The following is a 26,190-nucleotide window of genomic DNA, read 5'->3' as shown; positions in this document are numbered from 1 at the left end:
TCAATTAAAGATCGTATTGCGTCTTGATTCTGTGATTTTCTGATGTACACTGTCACTCGGGTTACTAAAATATGATCTTAATCGGGCACACATGATGTCACAATAAGCGGTCTTACTGTACTAAATTTTGAACCGTAAGTTCCTATCTGAAGTTAAGACTTCATTCTATAAATCAACCAATCCGATTTGATAGTACAAACACTTCAGTACTCATCCAAACTTATCACATCCAGAAAGCCACCTTACGAAATCAACAGTCTACAGGTAGTTGAATTCGACGTGAAGCTAGCGACTACCCACCTATAATCCAAAATAAAATGTCTTGAAAAACTAGAAAAGTACTCTGTATCGCTCTGTTACCTTTGTCGGTGAAACATAAACTACTACACCATCATTGCTTTGCCGTAGGACTTTCTCCATGCAGTAATAAGAGGCGTAAGTCTTTCCTGATGAAGTCGGCGCCACGATCACTGCTGACTCATTCTTGTCCACAGCATCAAGAAGTTCGCGCTACAAAAGGTTTAATTAATACCTAAGTATATTTAAACACAAACATACAACAAGCCGTACCGCAATATGACGCACTCTGAAGCTTAGCAAGATGATGAAACGTTTTCCTGGGTCGACAAAACGAACGAATTACAAAGTTTACAAAGAGTTTGAGCCCAGGCTGGGAACATTGCATTGTGTTCTTTGGCAAGACACGTTAGTTTCACGCTGCCTCTCTCCACCCAGGTATGTAGATGAGTACCGGCGAATTTAATTCTGGGGGGTAACCCTGCGATGGACTAGCATCCCATCCAGGGGGAATAGAAATATTCCTAGTCGGTTAATGCTACAAAGATGTAGGTGTAGAATGCTACAAATTCTCTAGAAACGTTTGTCAAGCATACCTCTAGTGAGGTGGTACCTACAAGGTAAATAACCTTTAAATCGAGTCTCGTTACTTTTTAGGAAATACTTGCGTTTCTTAATCCCCTGTCCTCGATTCACCTTACACAATACATGAATTCATCAGTAATCAAATATATAACATACCTGCCAAGTATCCGGAATAAAGTGATCCACTCTGGGATCAGCATCCGTGCGTTCGTCTCGTTTCAACAAATGTCCCATGTGCTCCAGTTGGAATCTTTCGCTTGTAGTTTGAACCGAAAGCTCTACGGCCTACGATAAAAGTTGTAATTTGATACTGCACTTATTAAGCTATACTCATTGTAATATCCAAACATAACGTCGATCGTTGGATCGTAGAATGTCCTGTAGATCTGGGTTTACCTAGTACTTGGGCAGTATACGGTATTTCTCCTGTTGTTCGAGTACCTTGCAGTAGTCCAATTCTTATCAATCCTCCACCGAGCACAGGATTTGGTTTTGAAAATATCGAGACTTTATTGGCAAATGACGCGTATAAAATAAATGTACGTAATTGGACGAAGGGTTACTTTTGAACAAGGGTGGCAAAGGGTTTATGAGTGAAACATGACGAAGGCAAAAATTTACGCCCGACGCGTGAAAAGCAACTAAAAGACATACGCGATTCGTGAAATTTTGCAAAAAAACACACCATTAAGATTAGCTAAAAATATAGGTGACACGTGAATTTTTGTTACAATTTGAATCATACATCAAACTTTCCTTTGACCCTCCCTTGAAAGACTTGGCTGGTTCCAGAGTATCTTCAATAATACCTCGAGTTTCCCTGACGAAGCACAGTACAGCAAAAACCTGCATATAAGAACCTATAGTGATTCAAGAACCTACAGGTTGAAATTTGGCATTTAAATACTCAGAAATATAAGAATCTGTTCAGTCTGACAAATAAAAATAGTTTCTTATACAAAAACAACACTCCAACTTTGATGGTCTTAATTCTGGATTTTAATTGTGTGGGGAACTCCTGACAAAAAGTTATTGTGTATATTACGTTTTCTTTGATTTACATTTTTTATCATTTTATTTTCACTAGGAATATGTTTTCCATAAAGCTACAGTGCAATATATACGATCTGAAAAATAAGAACCTATTAAGAACCTAATCAGCCTGAATTGTGAAAAACTACCCTAAAATATTAGAACTTGTTCAGCCCGACCTCGGAAATTCTAGGTTCTTATAAGCGGGCTTTTACTGTACTAGAACTGTCATAATTATTGATCAGTCTCTGCTAAATTATGGGATGCATTACTTTTAATTAGCAATTCTACGTTTTGTCATGAAAATTTTGTTCATCTTGATATAAAAAAAAAAAAATTCGAAGACAGGTACAGAAAAAGTTTGTCCGAAGAAAACGCAGACGGCAAAAAGTAAAACTGCTGATATATGTGCTTAAGAGCCACGTCCAATATAAACTAGTGTTAACCGATTTGGTATTTACCCGTTTTCCACTTTCTGGTTGCAAATCGTAAAACATGGCAGCAACGTCATCGAAGCCCAGCTTTTGGATGTATCCGGCAAGTTTCTTTTTGTCTTTGTCCGTGAGAAGACTTTGGAAACCTTGAGCAATTTTCTGCACACTGTCCATCAGAAGGACAGGGTACTTCATATCGTTCGAGTTAGGTTCGCATGTTCCTAGAGTAACAAGGACAAACCTTTTAGTTTTCATATATGCAAGGTTTAGCGTCTCAACTCTTTTTTGCTTACCCCTATGAGGGGTTTAGCAATAAGAAAATAAAAGAAAGAAAATGCTTTATTTATTTCTCGGTTCAATACATTTATTTCTCCCTTACTTGTATGTTTCCAGGCTTCGAAGGAACCCCGTGCCTTTTTCATGAGCGCTTTGAGACGAAATTCAGGAGATTTGCACTCGGATTCAAATTTATCAACCACCTGCAAGGCGGCATCGTAGTTGCCATTCTTCAAGTTGCTGTCGAACTTTTTGAAAATAGAATGCCACTTTTCTTGATCTTTTTCCTTTGCTTGCTCTGTGGAGGGTTATTGAAAAAATTATGGACCAAGTTTCTTGTTTACAACAACTATTACAACAACTATTTACCCTAAATACCCTTTGACAACTAAATTATGTCCCTAGTATCTATGTCACCCTTAAAAGGGTTATGTCGGTAGGCATTTGTACTCCACAAAATTTCCTTCCAATTAAAGAATTACTGACTAGACCCCTGTCGGTTTGTCCATCTTTTCCCATATAGACCCCCACTGGGAAAAAATATCAACACCGGCAATTGGCCGTTTGGATTCGTTTAAGCCGAGGGTGATTTCGCGATAGCGTGAGCGCAGGTAGAAAATTCCATAAGGACGGAAAACAAAAGGTCCATTGACTTCTAAAATCCTAACCAAAACAATAGGCAAAGTTTGTTACGCACGATTATAGTTGATCAAGGTGTGAAAACACCGAAAAGTTTAAAACTGATGAAATGCTGGAAAGCTAATAATTATAATGAAGACGATTAAGATGGACTGTAGTATGGTAACCAATTTGGAAAAGGTAGGCTAATGAACGATTTACACTATGAGTGATATTTGTAAATTTTCTAAAAATTGATAGTTTAATAGATCATACGAGCTTAAATACACGAATGACACACCTATTCCTTTTTGCTTATTCTCTTCAATAATTTGAGCTGCCTTCTTGCTCTGTAAAAAATTAAAAGGAGTTGCATCTTTTTAACAGGATGGTGCAAACGTTTTAAATATAAATTTTGAAAGGAAGTTCCAAATACTTTGGAAAAGTTGTATTGATAAAGGGCTCTTTGTCAAAACTGACCATCTTCCCTTGCTTGTTTTTTCCTGTTTTCTTCTTAGCCTCAGTCTCCGTGACAGTGATGATCTTTGCTTGGTCGATGCCGCCAACAAGTGAGTTGCCATAAAATCTTAAAAAGCGAGTGTATTGCTGCTTCCTTTTAAAATACCATTTTCTTTGATAAGGATCATCTGGAGGTTTATCTACAACAAAAGAAGACATACTATGTCTAACGGAGCTCGCTCATAGTATCTTGAGATATTTTGGCCGAGTACACAATTACCTTTAAATCGAAGTAAACCTGAAAATAGTAGTTTATTAAGAAAGAAAAATACCAAAGAGATAACAATAGTCCAAAAAGGAACAAGGATAGTTAAGGATGGAGAAGATTTACATGGATTACAAACCAAGAACTTGAAAAATGCTAAACTTTTCAATTTATCCGAAACAGTGACGTAGCTCCTTTAAGTATCTGTCAGAGTTTTTACAGCCTAGCGGTAAATCTAGAGGTTTTCAAAAGGGCAGGAGAGGCATGAAGGGAAGCGAAGTGAAGTAAAGATAAGGTCTTTGTAGCTAGGATATACAGAGAGACAGAGAGAGGAGAGGGATCAAATGAAAGGACGATCTATCTTCATTCAATGTAGGAAGAGGGTTTGTAAAATTTTCGGGCCGTCAGGCTTTAAAAATTTCTTTAAAAAAGGATCCACCTCCACAACCTACTTGTCGTGGACGCCCTTACCTTCGTCTGCCTTTGTTCTGTCGAAATCATCAGAAAGAGGCCTCAGGGAATGCCAGTGATATCGTTCATCAAATTCCCGACCAACGTTGAATACCTCGTCTCCATCCTCGTCTCTGAAGGAAAAACAAATAGACAAACTTGCCACAAGATGCTATTTTCAATGTCGTCAATGTCGATGACGCTAACACAGCGAACTGCCTTTCATAGGTTGCTTAGTCTTACCCAGCCATGGCGTTAATTTTTGTCCTCATGTCCCCAGCATACTCATTCACAAGCAGGTTTTCAACCTGAAGGAGACGCTGGAGCTTCACACAAGCGGGGTCTGGCTCATAACGTCCCTCTAAAGACAAAGGGGTCTCTTTATTATTGTGCTCGTTTGACAACTATAAGAGTTTTTTGTTTGCTCATCGAGTGACAAGGTCAATTTTTCTGTGAACCTCTTCATAGTCAGTGTGCTGAATACCCGTTGAAAATATGCGAGTTTTGACACGAACAGAAACGAAGACGTAGTTCATTATTGTTCTCAAACTTCACCACCATAGATTACTCTACCCTTAATCTACAGTTACACTAGGGCCACCTTTCATCTCACAGTTTGCTGTAAATGATTGGAACGATAAAAACTTAAGATTTTCAACAAGAGACGAAGACAGCAATTGCTTTGATGCAAAGAATTCCTGGCAACAAAAAGGAACACAGAAGTAATCTAACAAACTTAAGAGAGAATAGTAACGATGCGACCTGGGCAAAAAGCTATTCGAGAACGGAAACTGTTGAAAACGTTCTTACCTTCTATCATTAAAGGTTCCGTCACCCGCTCGGCAAACAAGGGGTAAAATTGAGATTGAAGGGAATCAGGATGCACGTTATTCACAGTAGCGACCACTTTACTCCAGGCAGCCTCCGCTTCGTTGATTACACTCTCTGGCAAATTGGGACCTGGTACAGGTCAAGAAGCAAACAAAGACCAAAAATGACAGGTTCTATCAATGTTAACTCCTTTCTCAAATGCCCTCACCAGAACACGAATTACAAAGAGTTGGTTAAGGAAAGAGATCTCCCTAATTATTAATTATAAGGCTCAATGGTTTGAAGAGTGACGGTGAAAAGCTTTATCGCCAGTAAAAGAAAGTAAAAACTTGATTTTTCCAGAACGAAACTGCTCGAGACGATCATTTTGGTTCATTGGTACATAACTGAACCATAAAATTGGAGAAAACTAAGCTATTCCATCGAACTTTGCAAGTGATCAGCTCTTTTCTGAGTTTCTGATTGGCGTGTTGTTACTTAAAATTTCCAGTATCCATTATTTGTTAAGTATATTCCCCGTGATAAGAATAAAGAAATACGGAAGTCTTTATCAAAGCATACCTTCCAATCCCTTGGACCTTTGCTCAAAGAAAAGGCAGATGAGAGCGTGGAGAAAACGCCCGTCCATTAGATCTGCCATTGAAGTCATGTCTAATGAATTGCCAGCATTTATGTCATCCATTGACTTTAAAATCTCCCATAAACTTGAGTGAATCTGTTGAATAACCACAAATGAAAATATAAAGAGTCGTTAAGGTTCTAAGCTGCTGGTATTTCGACAGCACCTCGTTCAGGTTTGTTTGATTTAATTTCCGATTCTAGTTCTGTGATGGGTGAGGAGAAGGCCGCTAGAGATGTGCTATTGTGCGTAATGATCCCGCAAAGCAATTTACATCTTATTCCAACAATATATGGATTATACAACAGCTTTTTGGTAACCTTACTCCAAAGTCTTCGCAAACTATCGTCCTGCTACCTACTTGCTTCTGTTGTGGTGCCGAGAAGTTTTATCATTTTTCTTGCATCTACCAGCAAGTGAAGTCCTATTTCCCAGGAACGAAAACTAAATAGTTATGCTACGTAACTGAATATATATGAAAACAAATAAGTGGGACGAGCTCTCATGTCTTTAAATCTCTCTCCTGTAGTTCAAAATGTTCTTTAAATTCACTTACGCATTTTCACCATCTACCTGCCTATGGGTAAGTTACAAATTCACAACGTGACCAGCTGCCAGTTGGTTTGATAGCTCACTTGGTATTGCACTGCACCAGTATCGCAGAGGTCAAGGGCTTAAAAACTCTTCAGGCTGTATTTCGTCTTTCATGCAGGCTTTATTTTCCCAACTGCCTAAGTTACGTGCATAAATTAAAAGTTAGTTATTTTATCACATCGCACACTGACCTCGTGAAAGGGATAAACTTTACCATCTTGTGTTTTAGAGAATTCATCCAACAACGTGCTGTTTACAGACTGCGCTCTGTACTTCAATGGTAACTTGTCAAGCAGTACAGTGTGAATTAGGAAAAGCTTCATTCTGTTTTCGGCCGTTTCTACCGTTTCCTACATAGTGTAAAATAAATCGAGAAGTAGCACATTTAGCTCCCCAGAGGTACTCCCTAATACTATAATGGACTATACGGGGAGGCTCTGCCCGAAACGGGTCCTTTTTCAGTCTCGATGAATATAAAGGGTAGGGTTTTCATGAGTTGAAGTATAGAAAAGGGTAAAAAAAAATTGCCAATTAGGTGTTGGGCATTTCAAAATATCGCGTACATGTATATCTCTGACGAGAACGTGCGGAGACCCTTTTGGCGTTGTAAATATTTCTGCATGAGATTTTTAGGGTCGGTAAAGGTGCGCTGTAGATATATGGGAGGGGCAACATTTCCTAGGGAAGGTATATGAAAGGTTAACTTGTGTGTCAAAAAAGGTATATATAAGGCTACCGCTACGTACGGTTTTGGACCTCGGGCGAAAACCCCCGGGATTTAGCGATATCTTTTCGTACATCAAGCTTCAAAAACATTGCAGACATTTAATCAAAGCACCTCACTGAGGCCAGGTCCGCTGAGAACTTTACACAGGACGTTTGAGCAGACGAGGACTGTGACCAGCTCACGACAGCCGCCTTGTGGTGGAGACTGAAGGGCAGTTTGAACTTCTGCTTTGACATCAGTCTAAAAAACATCACATATAATATTAACGTGTATCATATCAAGGATGAATAAACTTTGCAATCGTCACAGACGAACCTGACATTGTGACTGAGAAGACGTTCCCGCATCCCCGGGGTTATTCCCTGATGTCTGATCACGCCAATATCTCATAAGAGATTGCCATTTCTTCCAGACTGACTTCCCATACTAGGAGAGCAAAATGATGCAATGTTCTGAATGACCTACTGTTATGTCAAAGTGAGCAAATTTATATTAATTGTAATAATCCCTAAATTTCTTCACAAAATATGACGAAGCCTTAGCAACTTCAGAACATGATATAAAGAACTCCTCGACAGTTTGTTGTCTCGGTGTACGTTTGCATTAGAGGATGTTTTCCGCATTCGAGACGAATGGTTGAGTGGATTCAAATTAAGAACGTCCCGGTTTGATTGCGTCTCCAGAGATTTTGAACGCAAAACCTAAAGTAAATACGTTTTATCCGAACGTTGTCAAATCCAGCTCGAATATTTCAACTTGCAGTGCTATTCAAATGAATCCGGGTATTTATCTGCTTGTGATCACATGAGTTTACGAGTAAATTGCAGGCTGGCATCATGTTCCAGTGACTTTTCTCCGCATTTTTGTCGTTACGAGAAATCAAAACTTCTTCATAAATCTTACTAAGTGCTTTTAACGCTTTTTCATTCCAGGCCTACGGATTTTTTTGTAAAAAATACGAACGGAAGACGCCTAGAAGTAGTTCTGGGTCATCGTTTCAAGCATTTTTTTTTGTAGCATCTAGATCCGTTCTGGTTGAACAGCATTTTGCGGAATGCTCGCTGAGAAAAAAAAAACTGCTGTCTTCTTGACTAAGCAGTTTGCAATCCGTTTACCCTATTAGTGTAAACGCCTACAAATCCGATTACCCCAAAAACGATTAATCCGGAAAATAATCTCTAATGGTAAACCTTACAGAGCCAAGTAGACAAAGAACGAACGGGACGGGATGGGATGGGTGGGAGGAGGACGGTAGCAATACTTGAGATATGTCAATAGTGCTGACACTTACCTTTCTCATGGAAGCTTTATGTTTCGCTAAGGACTCCATGTAGAATCCCATTACCTTGGTTGCAGTCATCTGGATACCCGATATAAACACACAGTTTAATCCTTGTCCAAGGCAATGCATCAGGAGGCTCCGGAAGAGAAACTCTATGGCCGAGTCTGCCTTTGTCCCTGTTTTTGTTTTCCAAGGAATGTTTTCCGCATCTGTTAGAAGCATAAATGCAGGCATTTTGTCTTGAACGTATTCTTTCCACTGCTCGCCCCAGAAATGGTCGATTGACGTAACAACGGTGAATTGTGTGTTGCACTGAAGATGAAGAATAAGAGCTTGGCGAGCTAGCAACATGGACGGTTGAGTGTTCCAGATGGTCTCCATGTCTTTGAAAAAGACGATGTGGAAAACGCCACCTATTTTGAAATATATATGTAAAAAAAAAAACATAAGACGATTTTATAGCAGGTAACCAATCTAAGCGCTTAATTTTTCAGGGCTGTGCTCTAGAAGAGCCGGAGTGTCACAGGCGACTAACAGGCGACTTTGGGTACCCAGGATTTCAAGGTTAGGAACCTTTGGGCTCCTCGTAGTTTTCTTCGACAGCCTTGAATGGTATCTTTATTTAAAGTAAACAATGACGTTGCTGTAAGAATACTGTCTCGTACTAAGTTCTTCATTTGGTAGAACGCAGGAAGGATTACTGAGACAAGGAGATAAATGATTAAGAAAGTTTGAGGAATTTTTTTTAGCTCTCGCTGGAGCATAGTTTTAAAGCATGCTTCCAGATAAAGCCCTAGTCCCGTCCGGGATCCAAGATTTCACCTTCCACCATTTGATAATCCATGTTAGAAATACAACCTTTACACTGCAAACGCCAGCTTTCTGAGCAAGCGGTCTTACTAGCCTTTGTCTGTGAAATATTGTAAAAATCGCTCCAATAGATAGGTGAGGTGCAGAAACTGTCCACCATGACTCCAGTCCAGGCTCTCCTCCCCAAGAAGTTCAAAAAGCAACGAGTCGCCATCAATCATGAAAATCTCTGCATCCACAAAGTCTGTCAGGATGTTTAAATGCCTGTAAGGTTACACGAAATGTTCAATTCAATTGAAAATAATTCAAAGACCTAAAAAATATTAACATTTACAGCCGGAGGCACCTGCATCCTTACGACAATAAGTAACGAATTAAATACACATGACAGCATGAAGGGTGAGAAAGTTATTCCCTCATATGGGCCTTATTCTTACGATAATCCCTCTCAAGTCATTTTTAGATCACTCCCGGCTTCAGGGATCCCAGGACGGTCTAGAAAGGGCCAATCATGTGACGCGAATTTTACTCGCGTGGACAACCCAAGCAACTTTATTTGATCCTGCATGACATCTTTTGGGATATGTAAAGAAAATCATACCAACCTTGGCGTCACGTTTTGCCCGTAGAAATGTTCGCAGACGTACTTGGAGGCATTAAACCGCCGCAGTCTAACAGGATTTTCCTCGTTTTCACCGTCATCTTTATGCGACTCCTCTGGTTCTGCAACCGGTTTTTACATGTTGCGTGTTAAAAGATTATCCATGCTGACCATTTTCAACCAATGCGTGAACTGACTGTTCGAGATACTGATTACTGGTGTTTTACAAAAGTAACGTAAGTTTCATAACGTCTTAAATTAATTCATCTTAAACTCCAAAGGTATGACAGCGTACGGTAAAACAAGCTTTCGCGCTGATTTACAACAAGGGACTATGATTTGACCTATAATTCTCGTGCATACTGAGACAGCTCTTAAAATTAATATGCTGCAGCGAAGAATAACCAACTGCAATATTTCCGTCTTGAAGTTAAAGAGCTACCTATATTGCTACTTTTTTGTTCTAGAACTCTAGATAGATGATATTGATGAAACACTGATCCTCCTCGACATACCCTCATCCGAGAGTTCAGTGTCAGACTCCTCTGGGAATTCTTCCTCGTCGTTTGTCTCCTCTCCGTCATCGTCAAGCAAGACGTCATCTGCCTGATCAGCTGCGTTAAGAATTCAAAGTTAACGCACATAGTAACTTGCTACGTGAGTAACATGCATACATTATAGCATGGCTGTGCGTTCTATGGCGTACACATTATTTCACGTCAAATTTATGACTCTGTAGTGTTCGCTTCAGCCTTGATCCCCGGTTCTCTCCTTTTCTTCAAGGGAGGGGCAGGAGAGAGAGCCTGGGATCGAGGTTGCGTTCGCTTTGTCAGCAGTGCTTGCAATGGATCCGGAAGTGGACAATCTTCCTCTTTGAATACATCTACAATTCAACTGACGAATATATTTGTTGCACACGTGTACAAATTCTTCACGAGAAGCCAAAGTGGTGGTGAAGTTACCTACCATAGTCTGTGACGTCGTCGTCGTCATCTGTGTCAAACAACGAGGCATCAGAATTATCATCAGACGAGGAATGGTAATGCTCACCCTCGTCGGCCATCCTGAATGAGAATAGATACGAATACATCACAATTTATCGCATGTCTTAAAGAATTCAATTTGTTTTTTACGATAGCAAATTGTCAAATTGTTCGCTCTCGCTCGTTGACACATCGCATAAATTCTAAGTTCATATGTCTGTCCGCTTACTGACAATGAAAATTAGCCAATGAACGCGCGAGAATTTCTGCAATTATCGTAAAATTTCCTTTTGACGACCCTAATAAAATAAACGGCACGCAATGCATGCAGAAGCGATGACGTTTCAAAATACTGTCTTAGCTATCTTGGACATTGCAAAACAAACTAAAAGGTATAAGGTATATAAAAGTAACTCATATCGGTACAAAACGTGTGCGGAGTGAGAAAAATGGCAGGAGTGAGACAAGGTGAAGAAGTGGCTTTGGAGAGATGGGAGGAAACAAAATCTCTTCTGTTGTTGTTTTTCTTTTTGGCTGTAATCCATGCAATAAAGTAAAAAAATTCTGTCCAGTATTAAAAGAAAATTTTGCCTTTTTGACTTCTAATTATAATCAGCCATTTAGCCAATGATTCATGTTTGCTTCAGTGCAGACCCATTCACCATTTTATGGTCTCAGCCATATTTGGAAGAACACCTTAAATGGCAAATGTTACTTCTTACATTTCTTGGCAAATACGTCAAAAATTAAAGATGTCCCAATGCATGACAAAATGGGAAGGTGATCAAAATTTCTTTTATGGGGGAAGTTTTGTGTATTCATTCTATATTAAGAAAGATTTTCTTGAAAAGTTACACAAAGAAATATCTCAGGTGAGTCCATTAGATGGCAATATTGATACTTTAAATGTACAACCTTGAAACTGTATTTCTCCTCCTCAAAATGATTAATTGGATGTCTTTTATTACAATTTGTACATATTTAAATTCAACATTTCAGTACACTATATTACACAGCCAAGAGCTGTTGTTACCTGTGTAAAGTCTTGCAACATCACACATACATCTTGATGGCAACTAACAACTTGCTGGAATGCAGGTGATACTTGCTTACATGTACACTGACCGTAAGTCTGACCGTATGGTTTCTGATGCAAAATATCACCAATAAGTCACGAACACTTGTTATCATTGAACCGAAATCCTAAACTTGTTGACAGACCCGAAACACTCGTCACGCAATTTTAATTGTGTGATGGTCGGTCCATATCGTGAATGTCTGCATTCCCTTGTATTTCCTCCTCAGTCTGTATTTAAAACTTGCATTGTAGGCGAGTTCAAACTCTCCGTTCATTGGTTTTCGATATCGTGTTTATCAGCCATTTATCGTTTTTCATTCGGAAGATATACATATTTCACAAGTCGAATTACACAGAAACTCAGGCCCAGTTCAGACGTCGTCCTTTTGCCGTGCCGAACTAAATTCAGGAATTAAGTTCGACAAAAGCACGGCAGAAGCACGGCGTCTGAATCAAACTTTTGCATTAAGTTCGGCAAGCAATTAAGTTCGACAAGCTCTACCGTGCTACACGACTCTGGCACGGCACTGATTCAGACGTCGTGCTTTTGCCACGTTAAACAAAATTCATAAATTATATTAATGCATTTTGGCGAGATTGCGTTCCCACTTGGAGTTAGGAGGAGAATTGTTACGAGGCATTAGTAAATGCTGAATTTGGTTCGACTCTGGCACGACGTCTGAATCAGGGTTGTTTCTTTGCCGTGCTTCAGTCGAACCAAATTGCAATTAAGTTCGACACGGCAGAAGCACAACGTCTGAACTGAGCCTCAGTGAATTGAAAATGAATGTCCTATCGAAACAAAAATCCTTCCAAAACAAGCTATATGGTGCTATATCACTCATCTTGTGCTGTAATGATGCATATATTTGAAACGGGGAGTCTTCAGAATACTCCGAAACACAAGAAAATAATTTGCTAGGTTTTATTTATTTTATTGTCACTTTACCTTTACTCAGACAGCGAAGACTATCCTCCCTCGCCACATGTTGTTATTCGAGGTCAGTCGTACGTATTTCTTGGATGTTTTGATAATCAGACAGACCAAGACTGAACTTTACCTGATTTAGTGTTGTTCGAAATTACTTCTGACATAATTTTAATACCTTTACTTTACTTTTCAGATGTAAAAAGTACCGCTATTCGTTTGACACCAAGAGAATATGTAACCGCCTGTAAAATTATTAGACTAACCTCAAAACCAGGTGGCGTTGTAATCATATATGTCCTTTAAATTCCTTCCTTCTGTTATGTGTTTGGTCACTGCTTCCCAGCTTGTGACTCGGGAAGAATTCAAGATTTCAAGACTCCCTACGTAAACAATGGCCACCAAACGAAATAAAAATTTTATATTCGTTTGATTTCCGAGAAAAATCGATAAACATTTCGGCGAATCACTATATAATCTAAGTCACGCTACTGGTCACGCTACTTGGTCAGACAAGTAATAAAATTATCAGTCATTATGACATACAGAATCAGTTACATTATAACATTTATCACAACAAATGATATTGGAAGAATAGGAATTACAGGCTCCTTACATGGTGGTTTCAGGTATGAGTCCCTTTTGAAAAAATTCCGTGTGTTCTTTTTAGGAGATAAGCTCGACTAATAAGTTTGCTTAAATAATTATTCCACGTGCTGCGACAAAGCACCTGCTGAGAGTTAAAAAAAAAAATTTCAACGCGTCAACATAGAAGACCGACAGTTCAAGAAGAGGCACGTCCTCGCAAATATTCATCACATGCAACCCCAGTATTATACTAAAGCCTAATTTTTGTAAAGCTACTTTATTTCAAGCTTCTTATTTCAATCGGATTGTTAAGTTATGGAATTTAATTTGTACAGTTGCTCCCTTCTCCTGTTTTTCTAGTGTTTCAACTTTCAAGACCTTTGTCACCAAGTTTTATTTTTCACTACTAAGTTCTATCTTATAGATATATTCAGTTTAGGGACTGTTCCTGCCATAGAAACTAATTTATAGTTTTAATAGCTTTAATATTATTGTAAATAGCTTTTTATTGCTATTCTTAATATTATATGCCTCGTAAATAGCTTATATTTTTATATTAATATAATTCTGGGAAGCGCCTCGCATTTTTTTTTTTTTTTTAACTTCATTCCCAATAAAGTTTATTTAGCTTGTGGAATTATGCATAGTCTAAAATAAGTAACACAATTTAAACGAAATGTGCATTCGATACTTGGCGTGATATTTATTGTGACAGAAATCAGATATGTATCTAAACATTAGCCGCTTTTCGTTCGACCAAAAAATGTTGGAAATGGGGACAAATGATGCGGAAATGTCCGAAAACTGAACCATTCAACCGATAATAATATACATGAAAAAATTACTCGATTCTGATTGGTCGAGAGTAGTGCAGTTTAAGTGTAACACCAGTGCAAAAAGTGTAACACCAGTGCGCATTATACATCGTAATTTTGGATTTATGATTGGCTGAAAGGTAAAAGGAAATTTTCTAAGCCAATGATATCACGTAAAATGATGACGAAAATCTTGTGCGAATGAGACAATTTTCTCGAATGAGAAAAAATGACTTCAAGAAAGATCTTCCGGCACTTCTTCCTGGCGAATTTTTTCATGTTTATATCATTACTAAGTAAGCGGTTTGTGCAATGTCAGCTTTTTGAAAAACATACTCGTGCAAATTAATTCCAAATTGAACTCGAGACCGTATGATTACCTATACAAATTCCGGAAAATCGAGAATTTAAATCAAATGGAACCGAAGTTTCCAGGATAATTTTTCGAAAAATTGAGTATGGAGTGTGTTCACGTGACGTCATCAAATTCTCAAATCCAAAACTAAAGAGCCCCTAAAGGTTTCATCCTTGTCAGGCATAAGAGGTGCTGAATTTATATCTGTTTACAACTTTCTGGTTCAGTAGCGTCCTTCGTTTGGAAACCAGCGCATTTTGAATTTCGGAGTTATGGCGGTGCGTGACATGAAGCTAAGATCGCGTTTGTCGAAAAATATTCACTTATCTCGTGATTTTTAGCCATTTTAGGAGTATTAGGAAAAGTGCTTGTGTGAATGTTTTTTGGTTCGGTTCAGATAATCAGTGGACTAGATAGCCAAAGTAAGTTCCAGATGCCGGTTTACACTATTTTCAGGCCGCCATATTAGAGACGAAGGAAGTCCTCCAACATTTTGGCTCCATACTAGGCTCTATAATTTTGCGCGGAACATTTCGACGAATTAATATCTCAACTTTGGGGCAACACACACACCTTAAACTTGGAGCACTGTCTTCTTTATTTATCATCTATAATATCACAATTTCTTGTGTTTATTTTTTATTGCGTGACAATGCACACACTGTATACATCAGGAGGTTGTCCTCTTTTTCGGAAATTATGTAAGTTCACAATTTTCCAGTCAGCGTGAGTTCTTTTGGCCGCGATTACAGCGACTTGGACATCTCAGGCAAAGATGACGGTGACGCGTATTCGAAAATGGTTTATTTTACTCTAGAATCTTGCCACTTGTCTGTAGATAAATACCAGCTACAGCTAAACATGTTCTTCGTGTTTCTATCGAGTTATAGAACAGTAAAGTATTTGACAGTTGAAAATATTTAACACTTGGCAAAGATCATAAAAATGCAAAATGGATAAGCTTTTTGTTTCTGGGAAGGATGGGTGGTAACAAATGATGAATATTTCAAAAACTTAGTTAATTTTCTAATTGACGTTATTTGGTGATTCTTACTCTGCTCAAAAAATTAAACAGCGAGTGGAAATCACGAATTTCAAAACAGGAAACAAATGAAACCAAACCTGCAGTCGATAAAAATTGTTTGCAATTTGAAGTTTCTGCAGGCAGGCTCTTCCTCCCTTTTTCCTTTCCTTCTTTCTTTCTCCACTAAGATCCTGCTCGAAGACTAAGACGCTCTGAGAAATAGTTTTCTCGGCTAATTTGTTTGAAAAGCTTGTCGAGTAGTGAAAATGGCTGGATGAAAAAGTGTTATATTCCGAAACTTCACCCCAACAAAACAAGAGTTCATATATTCAAATATTTAAAAAGGAATTTTTACGAGCAATTGTACGTTACAGTGGAACCTCCATTCAACGAATCTCTGTTTAACGAAGACCTCGGTATAACGAACGATATTCTTTGCCCCAGTAATAGTAAAATATATGAGAAAGAACCTCGATACAACGAAACCTCGTTGTAGCGAACATATTTTTCCAGTCCCTTGGCCCTTCGTTATATCGAGGTTCCACTGTACCATTTGTTTTTATTATGTAGTAAGCAGCAAATGACCGTCATTTTCCTATGGATACTGATTATGGTCACTGAAGTTTGCCAACTCATGGTCAACCAAATTCGCAAGTAGCCAATTGTGTAAAAGAAAGATTGTCGGGGGAACACAACCTCTTTTACAAATGGACGAACACGCGTTCTTCTCTTTTAAAAGCTCCCTCTTAATTACTTCTGGTGCACCGTTACCTTCTACGGCTTTTACACTTCTGAACCTAAGATTCTGTTCTCGCTCTGTTATGTTGACCAGGTCGATACTTCTCAATCAAGCATCAAACTGACATCTGGGTTTGCGTAAGACTTGCGCAGCTCACGCATAGCAGCACTGCCCTTGCGCACGAGAATCATTACCATATTTTCCCTCGACCGAATACCAGAGTCGAAATCTTTTTCATTTCACATTTTCTTTTTATGTTTCCAAGAGAGTCTGGCCAAAATAAAATAACGAGAGCAATATAAAAATTGCAAGAATGGTCTTTACAGAATTGAATTAAAATACACGTTACAGCAATGTATAGAAAAACGCAAATAAAGATTGTTGTGCAATCGTCCTCAAACAACAACTCAGGTTTACTTATTGAAGAAGAAAGACAGCCGTACTTGTTACACCTTTTCCATATTTTAATACTTAAGTAACCGAGGTTTTATAGGTGCTAACGTACGTGTTACAAAGTTCTTTTGAACCAAACCGACTTTTAAACGGTTTTCCACGAATAACACCTTTTCGTTTTAATTAGATCTAGATCTAGAGTGTTACTAAGAGATATTTAGCATAAGCTAAAATTGTCCACCTGCAACCTTAACTAAAGAAATAAAGTTTTCTGTGTTTTTACACTTAAGAAAATATATCTTTACATTAAGAATAAAGCATACTATCAATAACAATAAATTATTTCAGGAAAAGTGGTCGGGTAAAGATATATTTTAGCATTTCACCTGATCATTACATTAAGCCTAAATAAAGGTAACCATTCCAACTACGAAACTTAGCAAATTAAATATTTACCGAGTTTTTCCATCAAGAATTTCCAACAATAATTTTCTCCAAATATATTCAATTTTTATTCTTTAACAATTGTAAACCTTATCAAATGTCTTGATTTCATGCGTTATCGGTCTAATCGAGATTGATCGGTTATCAACACGCGCTATTTTCAGAAAACTGGATCACGAACAGTTCAGTTGTCCGATGACAAAGCGTCCAATAACGAACTTTCAATAATAAAATTCGCGTGGCGAGCCCGTTTATTTGGCCCCTCCTTGTGACTGACCTCTCCATATTCCCAAACCTTTCAGAAACGGTTGTTGAGATAACTGATAAATCATCGTCAGGCTTCGTTTGGTCAAATTTAATTTTTTTCTTTGAGTTTTTCATGATACGTTGGTAACAGACTTGGTGTTGTTCAATTCTGTCTGTAATCGTACTCGCAATCGCGATTTAACAGGTTGCTATACGCGGTTCTCTAATTCTGTGAATCACTCGTATGATTAAAGATCGAACTGGACTCCACTCAGTCTTGGTACCATTACATATCATCTTGCTCTGGTATCGCCAGATATTTGGCAGAATTTAGGCACGGCATACGTAAGTATCCAATCGTACCTCTATGGTACTCTTCAACACCATATCAGGCTTGTTAGTTAATTGGTCTCTCTTTTTTTCCCTTCAAAGACAAAACCTACGCGATCCTGATTATATATATATCCGGCGGATGGTCATCAGCGATATAGCCAATCAAGTTTTCGAGCTGGCCATGAACACGATGACTGAAGACTCACATTCATCACTAACTGTTCATGTTGGACTATAGCCCAGGCCAAGATAGATTCTCAAACATGTCGTGAAAACAAAACAGTTAACTTAGGTAAACTTTAACTATCACTATTTTTAACTTTTATTTTATTTAGATAGATTTAGCTGTTAGACTAGTAAAATGGGATCAACTTCGATTCAGTCTATTCACTGAACTGAGTGTTTTCAGAAACTAAAAAAGAGACAAAAAATATTTTAAAGGAACAATCTGACTAAGAATTTACCGACGGAAAAGAATTTGCACTTAAAAAATTCTGTCAGTACGTAACCGTTTATTTAAGTTTTATAGAAGATTTAGACAGCTTGTTATATGCAGAAAAAACTGTCTGAATTTGTTCTCATATGTCTCTTTTAAACTGTTTCTTGAACTTCTCTCCAAACTCCTGGGCCAACTGCTTAAAGGCGAGCACGACATTGTCAGTTTTGGGTCCCAGTTCTTCCAAAGAACAACTGCGAAACAAGAAAGTAAGAAAATTACTTTCATATAATCTATTTGACGGCACTTTTGACGTCTTACCTGATTCATTACAATTATCTTTTACGGCAGGGCAGCTCTACGAAAGATGTTTCGTGACTTTCCAAACGCCCTGCGCTCCATGCATAAGGTAAAATCCACTTGCCAGTCTAGTGACCGGCGCTTATCTTCATTTTCTGTAGCATAAAGCGACTAAGAATAGTATATAACAGGGTATATACAGTTTAGTATATATCACAGAGTTACCCCTCCCCCTCCTAAGCGTTTTTTAGCGGAGCTCCTGCGCGCCGAAGGCGCGCGAGCGGGACCCCATATTTTAGAGAATTTGGTAACCCATCCAGCCGAGAAAATTTGGTCGTCACGTGATTGTCCCTACGACCCCCGTACGTGCGCCACATGCTCTGCGCGTGCGCGAGTTTTTCAAGGTCTTTTATATTAGGACATGCCGCCTTGGTTTACAGCATACACCTTTGATATTGGAAATCTATTTTACGGTCAATTGACATCTGTCAAAACAAGGTTTTGAGCTACGAGTTCACGTGTTTTTTAAAGTTAACCGCTGCCCAAGTACGGCTTTTTTGATGGGATCGCGTGCAAAAAAACTAGGTTTAAGGTCAAATGAACCAAAATTTAGACATCTTTTCTTCAGCCAAACAAAAAACACTTTAAAAAAATTTCGCGGAAATATTTCTTTCTGAGCCGTGAAAGGGAGTAAAAAAGTTAAAAGTACGAAGACAGCCGATGGCTTCATGAAAACATTTCCAAAATGACCCGCGCACTTTAACAGAAGGAATGGAACTGAGACTCTGCTTTGTGACGTCATTGTTGTTTTCAAAATTGCTGCGTTTCTGCGTCAGTGAAGGTTTTGGATCCAAATACACGTCTTTTTTTACTTGGGAAATGGCGGAGGAGTTCGCCCGCTGTTCGGCGGGCATTATTCACTTGTTTTTCTTCGTTTTTTGCCCAACTGCCGGCTTGCAACCTTCCATAGTGAAGTTAAAAACCGTCGGTACCACGTCTTTCTTAAGTACAAGTTGACAAAGCTTGAAAGAGGGTCCCAACAAACTCCTCACCACAAGATTTTGTTCGAAGCCGTCTTTGGTAAAATGTTCTGCACAAACGCGCGAATGCTTTGAGGGTGTAAAGCATTCTCTCTTCATTTTGATGAGCCATTCTCTTTTGGGTCCTGGGTGAACTTGAAAGTGTTAACTTTGGATTTTGAGTGGTTTTCCTCTGAAGTTCACTGTAAACTTGAAACCAAAACAGTTTCAAATTCCCCGCATTTCTTGAGCTCACCAGCAGAGGAAGAACACTCGAGGAATTCGTAAATCACTCGCCTGCGGTTCGTGATTTACGAATTCTTCTCGTGTTCTTCCAAAATCCCGCGTGGTTTCTCAGCCTATAAACCATAAAAACTTGTGGTCTATTGCTTAAGTAATCAGGGCAGGGTTATTCGGAAATGAGCCCGTTGATGCTAACCCAGGATGAAAGGTTAACCAAGGCATACTTTTTTCTTTTACAAAAATATTTTTCACTGCTTATGTTTTGAGTAGTTTCAGATTATTTAAAAAACTCAAATCAAAATTCTCACTTATCCTGGGTTAGCTTAATCAGGCTTTGAACAACCCGGCCCAAGAGCTACGCTTTTATGCTTGGCTAAATCTATATATTATCCATCCCCATATATAAGTATAGCCAAGGCTGGAATGGTGGGTAGTGAGAGTAAAGACTTTACTCCGAAGATTATCAGTAGTCTCTTCTTTAAAAGAGTATTACCTGATTGATTTAATGGTGAGGTAAAAGTCCTTCAGCAACGAGAAAACCTCGCCGGCCTTGATTCTACGAAAGAAAGCATCAAGTAAATGGTTGAGCTCTTCTCTCGGGATATAAGAACAACCAGAGGAGATAGCTGAAAATGACCTTCACACTCTCTTGAAGAAATTCAATGCCGTAAATAATTGTGTTAATAACTAACCCATTCTCCTTCTCGATAACTTTCTGGGATCCGTGTTTGAAGAAATCCAGTGCATAAGCATTCAAATGTTGAACACGTCCGGTCGAGTTGTATTTCTTCAGAGGAAGAATGGGAACGACGTTCATATCTGTGTAGACATCTTGACGAATAATCTGAAAATGAAAATAACGGCCATTTTTTTGTCTCTTACGACCATATTTGAAACTATATTTCATTAATTTTTTCCCACTGAACCCAAGATGTGTTGTATTTAAACATTACGATTTTAATACTCTAAGGTTATGCGTAAAAATAGTCTTTCTATTTTCCAAGTCTTATCGCCAGTCATGTCTGTTGTTAACAAGGTAAATGTTAATTTAAGTATAGCAGTAACGGTCACAGGGCCTTTCCTATTACGACATGTTTAGAGCGTGTAAAACATCATAGAGATAATTAACGAATGTTTAGTGCAGAAACATGTGAATAGCGTTGCATTCAGTTAGCGCGAGAGCTGTTCGGGGAGAAAATCATCCGAGGTCAATCGATCCGATACGGACAGAGCGAAACAAAATGCGATAATAGATCGTGCAGTACCATCTCCAGCTAGTGATTGGAGTTTATAGGTTGGCCTTAACATTTTCCCCTTCGGTTTTAGCCAGGCATCGCTGATACAAATGCCCATGGTCATGGAACGTATGCACATGACGTCATGGCAGCCCTATTGGTGTTCAAAAACAATGAAACGGCGGCCATGTTGGTGTTCCAAACCAATCCTGTGGCAGTTCAACTCGTTTCTTATGTAAACACTTTCTTTCGTTCCAATAAATTTGCATGGCTACTGGACACGTGAGTGAATACGCTCTATAAACATAACGAGAAAATCCGGCCCTATCATTAGCCATATCACAGCACGGGTGTGGTAGCTCAGGCAAGCCCTAGCCATATAATAATCCCCGTAATATATGATTCGCGTGCAAAATCGGCCAACCAGATGGACAGAAATAGCCACGATATAAAAAGAAATGACTGCCACTTGTTTTACCTTCAACAAGTGTTCAATTGGCTCACGATGCTCTTTCTCATCTTCTTCGTCACTCTCAGATTTGTGTTCACTTTCTTCACTTCCTCCACCAACGCTGCTTGCTTTCTTTTCCAAGTGAACAGCTGCTTTTTGGCCAGTGGAATGAAAATGTAAGTCTGAATTCCCTGATAGTGCAGTGAATGACGAACAAGCAGAGTAAACAATGGAAGAACGTGCAAGGCTTTTGATGGTTTCGTTTTCGACAAGGTCGGTAAAGCTTGCCTGATCTGGAAATTCTGCAACGGAAATCAGAGTTAGCTAATGTAGCACATAATGTAAAGCGTCATGTGTAGCGTTCTCAACGATCACTGTAAACCGTGTTTACATACAATCATTTAAGCACACGTATCGACCAATTGTAATGCATGAGCGCGCGCGCAGTAGCTCAGTCATTTTATAAAATGCCATGGAAAATACAGCCAATCAGAACGCAGGAGAAAGCCATTGTTTACTCGACCGGTATTACACCCAACGTTCCCATCGTGCGTTGCATTGATTATCTTTGGATTATGTATTTTCTGAAGAGAAAATACAAGTGACTCGTGGGATAATCCCTGGAACCCAGTCTAAAGCGTTCATATAACTGGTATATGAATAGCTGACAGCGTATCCTTCTTACCTATGCCTGATAAAGGGAGTTTATTTTCCTCTCCCCGTTCCTCTTTAAGTTCTGCGGCCACAGTTTGGAGGTACTGGCGGAAGACATCCGTAACCTGACGGTTATAAGCTTGAAGTGCTTCGGCAAATTCATCAGGAAGATCTTCCAAAATTACCTTAAAGGGAAAATAAAACCATGTATGCTACATTTACGCAATCATAATTGTTAGTGAGATGCGAGGGTAAGACATCGATCAGAGGTGGAACAAAGAAGCTACAACGCCGTGAATTATTTTTGTTTCAGTAAGAAAGTAAGTATTACTCTTAAGTATCAGACTAAAATAGCACTAATAAAACCATCACTACGTTAAGTTTGCGAGTGTTTTTCTTAAAAGCTCACAATGTCGGTGAACTTCTATTGTTCCTTGGTATAAGATTCCATAACTTAGGCCCTGGATATCTGATAGTGTACTTCCCATTTGTTACTGTATTAAATCTAAGAGTAACATATTCATTGTTTCGCGTGGCGTATTTCATACTTCTCGAATCTTTGAAATGGGTCAACAATATACTTGCATCCCAACAGATTTCTTTTTTAAGACGTTAATCTTTTTCCTCCATTAAAAGATTCTAGAATTGAGTGCTTAAGCCCGTGGCCTTAAAATGATCGTTCGTTATTTTTTTATTTTTTTTATTTTTTGCAACTTGCTTGTACTCGCGTGGAAACTTGTGAGTCCGTTTGGGCACCCAATGCCCGGGGGGAGGGGAGTAATCCCTTATATGAACTATATAGGTATGTGCGGCCCCAAAGGGTAGGGTTTTCCAGTCGTTTTGGTCATAAATAGGGTATCAATTTTGGCAATTTTGGTCTCAAATTGGGTATGGTTTTAGGACTCTAGTCTTGAATTGGGTATGTTTCTTAGAAGAAGCTACTTTTTCATCATCATCAATAAGACGGTCAACAAAAGCCCTTCATAACTGATGTTTAGGGCAACTGTGCCAGCTACAAAGGTCATAAATAGGGTATCGAAGTTTTGGCCAGGTCATAAATAGGATAGCAAAATTGCAGATTTTGGTCATAAATAGGGTAAGGGTTTTGAGAAGTGAGCCGCACATCCCTACCCAACTTTTCTGGGAGTACCCCCCGGGACCCAATGCAAGTCTCTATGCAAGCTAAACTTGCGGTTTCTTGCGACTACTTGCCAGTCCGTTTGGCCAGGCCAGGGCTCAACTGGTTGATTCGATGCTCTCATTCGCTTGAAAATGACTTTGACATGTTTGTGAATGGTTTATATAACTAAACTCTAAACCTAGTGCATGGCCTGTTAGAGACGCGCCGATCTGCTACAAAAAGCAGAAAAAGAGAAGCAAAGAAAAAATAGCTTATGAAGGAACTCTTACTTTTGACGTCGGGCACGAGCGGATTCTTCGCTTGAAAGAAGCGTGAAGGAATCTTCGACCAAACAAGTGGCTCAGAACAAGAACCATTTTCCTCATGACGTCTTTCGAAAATTTGCCTGTAACAGAGAAAAGGAAAATATAACACAATAAATATATTTGAAAGTCGCACGATATCATAGCAATCGTTTTGAAGTCTGATTTGAGAGAATGAAGAAACGGAAACACGCTAAAGACTGCCAAAAGTTAAGGAAATGGCGAGAGGGGATTAGAGACGGTAGGGGATATCCCCCTCCCCATTAATTCTCCCCATAATTTGTGAGTCAAAACGGAGAATATGCATGGTAGATCGCATTGAAGCTGTCCTTACCTTTTAATCCTGGTTGACAAAGATCATGAAAGAGCCCGCGTTGCAGAAAACTGACCAAGACGTAGTTGGAAGGTTCGTGATAATGAAGATGAGTGGCGAGTCCGGCCATCTCTTGAGGAGCGCCAGTTTCATTGTTTATAAGACTCTACACAGGAAAAAATAACGACAGCAGCTTGCTACTGCCATGTTGCAAAATATGGGAATTGGCAGACATTTGTTATTAGTACTGTAAATTAAATTATGGCAATTTCTTGTGCTACCTGTTATGAATGAGCCACATGCTTATTGTTGAGTTAGGAGTATGATTTCCGTTACAAAAAAAATAAATTAGCTAAAAATAATACATCTGAAAAGGCATCGTAATGCATCTAAAAAGGAATAGGGAACCTACAAGAGAACGATATACGATAATACACTGTAGTTAAATCATCAGCATAAAAGGTAACCCAAAGGAAATTAAACATCGTTAGAACGCCTAATAATTAGAATGATTTAACTCAGAATAAATGTATTGCGGGCAACGTAAAAACCGCGTGGATCAACATTATGCATTAAGGTAGTGTAAAGGTACTTGTTTTGCAGGTAGCAGACAGTTCCGATCTCAAATGGTAAAGGATTTCACTCACCAATCTAACAAGAAGTTCGACGCTAAAGAGAAAATGTTTCTTGATCTGACTTTCCATTTCCGGGTGCTTGCGGCAGATGAACGGATGAGACAGCAGAGTTAGAGCCTTGAAAAGAAAGTAACAACACAGTAATTATTGTAATAAGAGTCCTGTTCTCCCACATTTCTACGATTAATGAACTCATGCGCATTCCGTGTAAGTGTGTTCAGATTCGCCTTAAAGAGCTATATATTGATTCTAATTCATTGACGGTTACCCTTTGCTTTTCGCTCTTGATCGCTTTTCGCTCTTTGATCTTCGCTCTTCACTCTTCTCTCTTCTCTCTCTCTCCAGTGGAAAAGCAGGGAGCTTTAGTAATAACTTTCTCTTTTTGCAATACGTGTGCCAACTTAACGTGCAAACCATAGAGCTCAAGCTGCGAAAACTTCCTCAAAAGGACAGCATTCATGCAAAATACAGAATGCAGATTAAACCTGGCCAGATTGAGCCATTTAAATGGAAATAAGAGGCTAAGAAAGTGCCCTACGTCGTGGTAACGGCGTTTTTAAAAGCTTGTAGCTATTGTCTTACTACTTATACGCCACATGATTCTCAAGATTACCAGAGCCTTTCAGAACTGGAGATATTGCGTTCCAGAAACTGAAAATCTGCCGTTAGCCCGTACTTTTCATGGCACCTAAAATATATCACGAATCGGAAAAAGCCGGTTTTTTACATCGTGACTTTGAAAAGACGACTGTACCAACTTGAATCAATCAAACTTCACAATATTTCGCCAAACGTTAACGCAGTCCTTTGTTAATCTAACTAATGAAACGGGAAGTAAGCTGGATATTTCAAAACTGATTATTAGTGACAATTTAACGTTACTAATGTCTCAAAATCGGTCGCCTAGTTGCCAAAGTTCCTGGTTTGCTAGAAGGCCAAAAACAGATGACTTTGGTAGGATGTCTTGAGAGATACAAACTTCAAATCAATCAATATAAGCATTAGTATCGCAGCAATAAATGTAAGTGACCAAAAATTGAAGTTTGTCCCTTAGAAGGAAGACGAGAGCTGGGAAATGATATGTTCAACAACGTTACCGAGTCAAGGGTTTGACGTGAAAAATGGGTTTAAGACTCACTGCATTTCCGCCTCTGAATGATGGTAATAATGCGTCATTTTAATAGTTTAAAAAGTAAATAATTGCCCTGTGGCATTCCACTTCTTAGCAACCCCTCCAAAAGACGCGCTTACAGATGCGAAGCTGTATTCCATTGAGGTAAAACTGACCACACCTATGTCCCACAAGGGGCTATGGGTCCAGGCCAACTTCAGCTTCGATCGCGGATATAGTAATGGAAAAATGCATGACAGACATTTTTCTTTCACTTAAGGTATGGTGAGTCTTTCTCAACGAAAATATGCCGGTTATACGTTTGTATTACGCAACATTCCTGCTTGTGATATTCTTGGCGTCTGATTTACGGCGGTACACATGTTTAGAACATATTTCACTATTGATAATTGTACCAGACTGGACACAATGAATGATTTGTTCCGACTTAATACTTGTAGATAGCAAAGCATCTTTTCAATCTTCAGTTGTAAAACAATCAAAACAAAATTCGTTATATAATGTTCGTAGCGTAATAAACATG

At 38.9% G+C, this 26,190-nt stretch overlaps 2 protein-coding genes across 8 annotated transcripts in view; both read right to left on the bottom strand.

Moving 5' to 3' along the window:
* LOC110066657 (putative ATP-dependent RNA helicase DDX60) overlaps positions 1 to 13,562 on the bottom strand; it is a 39,758-nt gene extending 26,196 nt beyond the window's left edge. Inside the window, exons 1-20 of one of the 3 annotated variants that reach the window (XM_089280476.1) lie at positions 13,486 to 13,562; positions 13,136 to 13,252; positions 10,847 to 10,944; positions 10,396 to 10,494; positions 9,885 to 10,002; positions 9,374 to 9,543; positions 8,479 to 8,882; positions 7,503 to 7,613; positions 7,299 to 7,427; positions 6,652 to 6,810; positions 5,809 to 5,962; positions 5,227 to 5,376; positions 4,660 to 4,777; positions 4,438 to 4,550; positions 3,723 to 3,901; positions 3,544 to 3,592; positions 2,728 to 2,922; positions 2,376 to 2,569; positions 1,039 to 1,167; positions 361 to 510 (exon numbers count right to left, since the gene is read on the bottom strand). In XM_089280476.1, coding sequence (XP_089136602.1) covers positions 361 to 510; positions 1,039 to 1,167; positions 2,376 to 2,569; positions 2,728 to 2,922; positions 3,544 to 3,592; positions 3,723 to 3,901; positions 4,438 to 4,550; positions 4,660 to 4,777; positions 5,227 to 5,376; positions 5,809 to 5,962; positions 6,652 to 6,810; positions 7,299 to 7,427; positions 7,503 to 7,613; positions 8,479 to 8,882; positions 9,374 to 9,543; positions 9,885 to 10,002; positions 10,396 to 10,494; positions 10,847 to 10,943 — 2,718 coding nt within the window. In that variant the 5' untranslated portion in view covers position 10,944; positions 13,136 to 13,252; positions 13,486 to 13,562. Of the gene's footprint in view, positions 1 to 360; positions 511 to 1,038; positions 1,168 to 2,375; positions 2,570 to 2,727; positions 2,923 to 3,543; positions 3,593 to 3,722; positions 3,902 to 4,437; positions 4,551 to 4,659; positions 4,778 to 5,226; positions 5,377 to 5,808; positions 5,963 to 6,651; positions 6,811 to 7,298; positions 7,428 to 7,502; positions 7,614 to 8,478; positions 8,883 to 9,373; positions 9,544 to 9,884; positions 10,003 to 10,395; positions 10,495 to 10,846; positions 10,986 to 11,896; positions 12,011 to 13,135; positions 13,367 to 13,485 lie in introns of those variants that run through there. The other 2 variants (XM_089280475.1, XM_089280474.1) reach the window with 2 other exon arrangements.
* Positions 13,563 to 16,833: 3,271 nt separating this feature from the next.
* Positions 16,834 to 26,190, bottom strand: part of LOC110065660 (putative ATP-dependent RNA helicase DDX60) — a 53,717-nt gene continuing 44,360 nt past the window's right edge. For 4 of the 5 annotated variants that reach the window (XM_089280468.1, XM_089280469.1, XM_089280471.1 and 1 more), the window contains 8 exons: positions 24,548 to 24,652; positions 23,922 to 24,066; positions 23,555 to 23,670; positions 22,176 to 22,329; positions 21,518 to 21,792; positions 20,497 to 20,648; positions 20,298 to 20,360; positions 16,834 to 18,496 (listed from right to left, as the gene is read on the bottom strand). In XM_089280468.1, the coding sequence (XP_089136594.1) occupies positions 18,385 to 18,496; positions 20,298 to 20,360; positions 20,497 to 20,648; positions 21,518 to 21,792; positions 22,176 to 22,329; positions 23,555 to 23,670; positions 23,922 to 24,066; positions 24,548 to 24,652 (1,122 nt within the window). In that variant the 3' untranslated portion in view covers positions 16,834 to 18,384. Of the gene's footprint in view, positions 18,497 to 20,297; positions 20,361 to 20,496; positions 20,649 to 21,517; positions 21,793 to 22,175; positions 22,330 to 23,554; positions 23,671 to 23,921; positions 24,101 to 24,547; positions 24,653 to 26,190 lie in introns of those variants that run through there. The other variant, XM_089280473.1, reaches the window with a different exon arrangement.

Source organism: Orbicella faveolata, unplaced genomic scaffold (genome assembly GCF_042242905.1).
Source record: "Orbicella faveolata isolate gen_17 unplaced genomic scaffold, um_ofav_v1 contig_47, whole genome shotgun sequence".
NCBI classification, from domain to species: domain Eukaryota; kingdom Metazoa; phylum Cnidaria; class Anthozoa; order Scleractinia; family Merulinidae; genus Orbicella; species Orbicella faveolata.
Note: the sequence above shows the minus strand (reverse complement) of the source record. Positions and strands in the feature narration are given on the sequence as shown.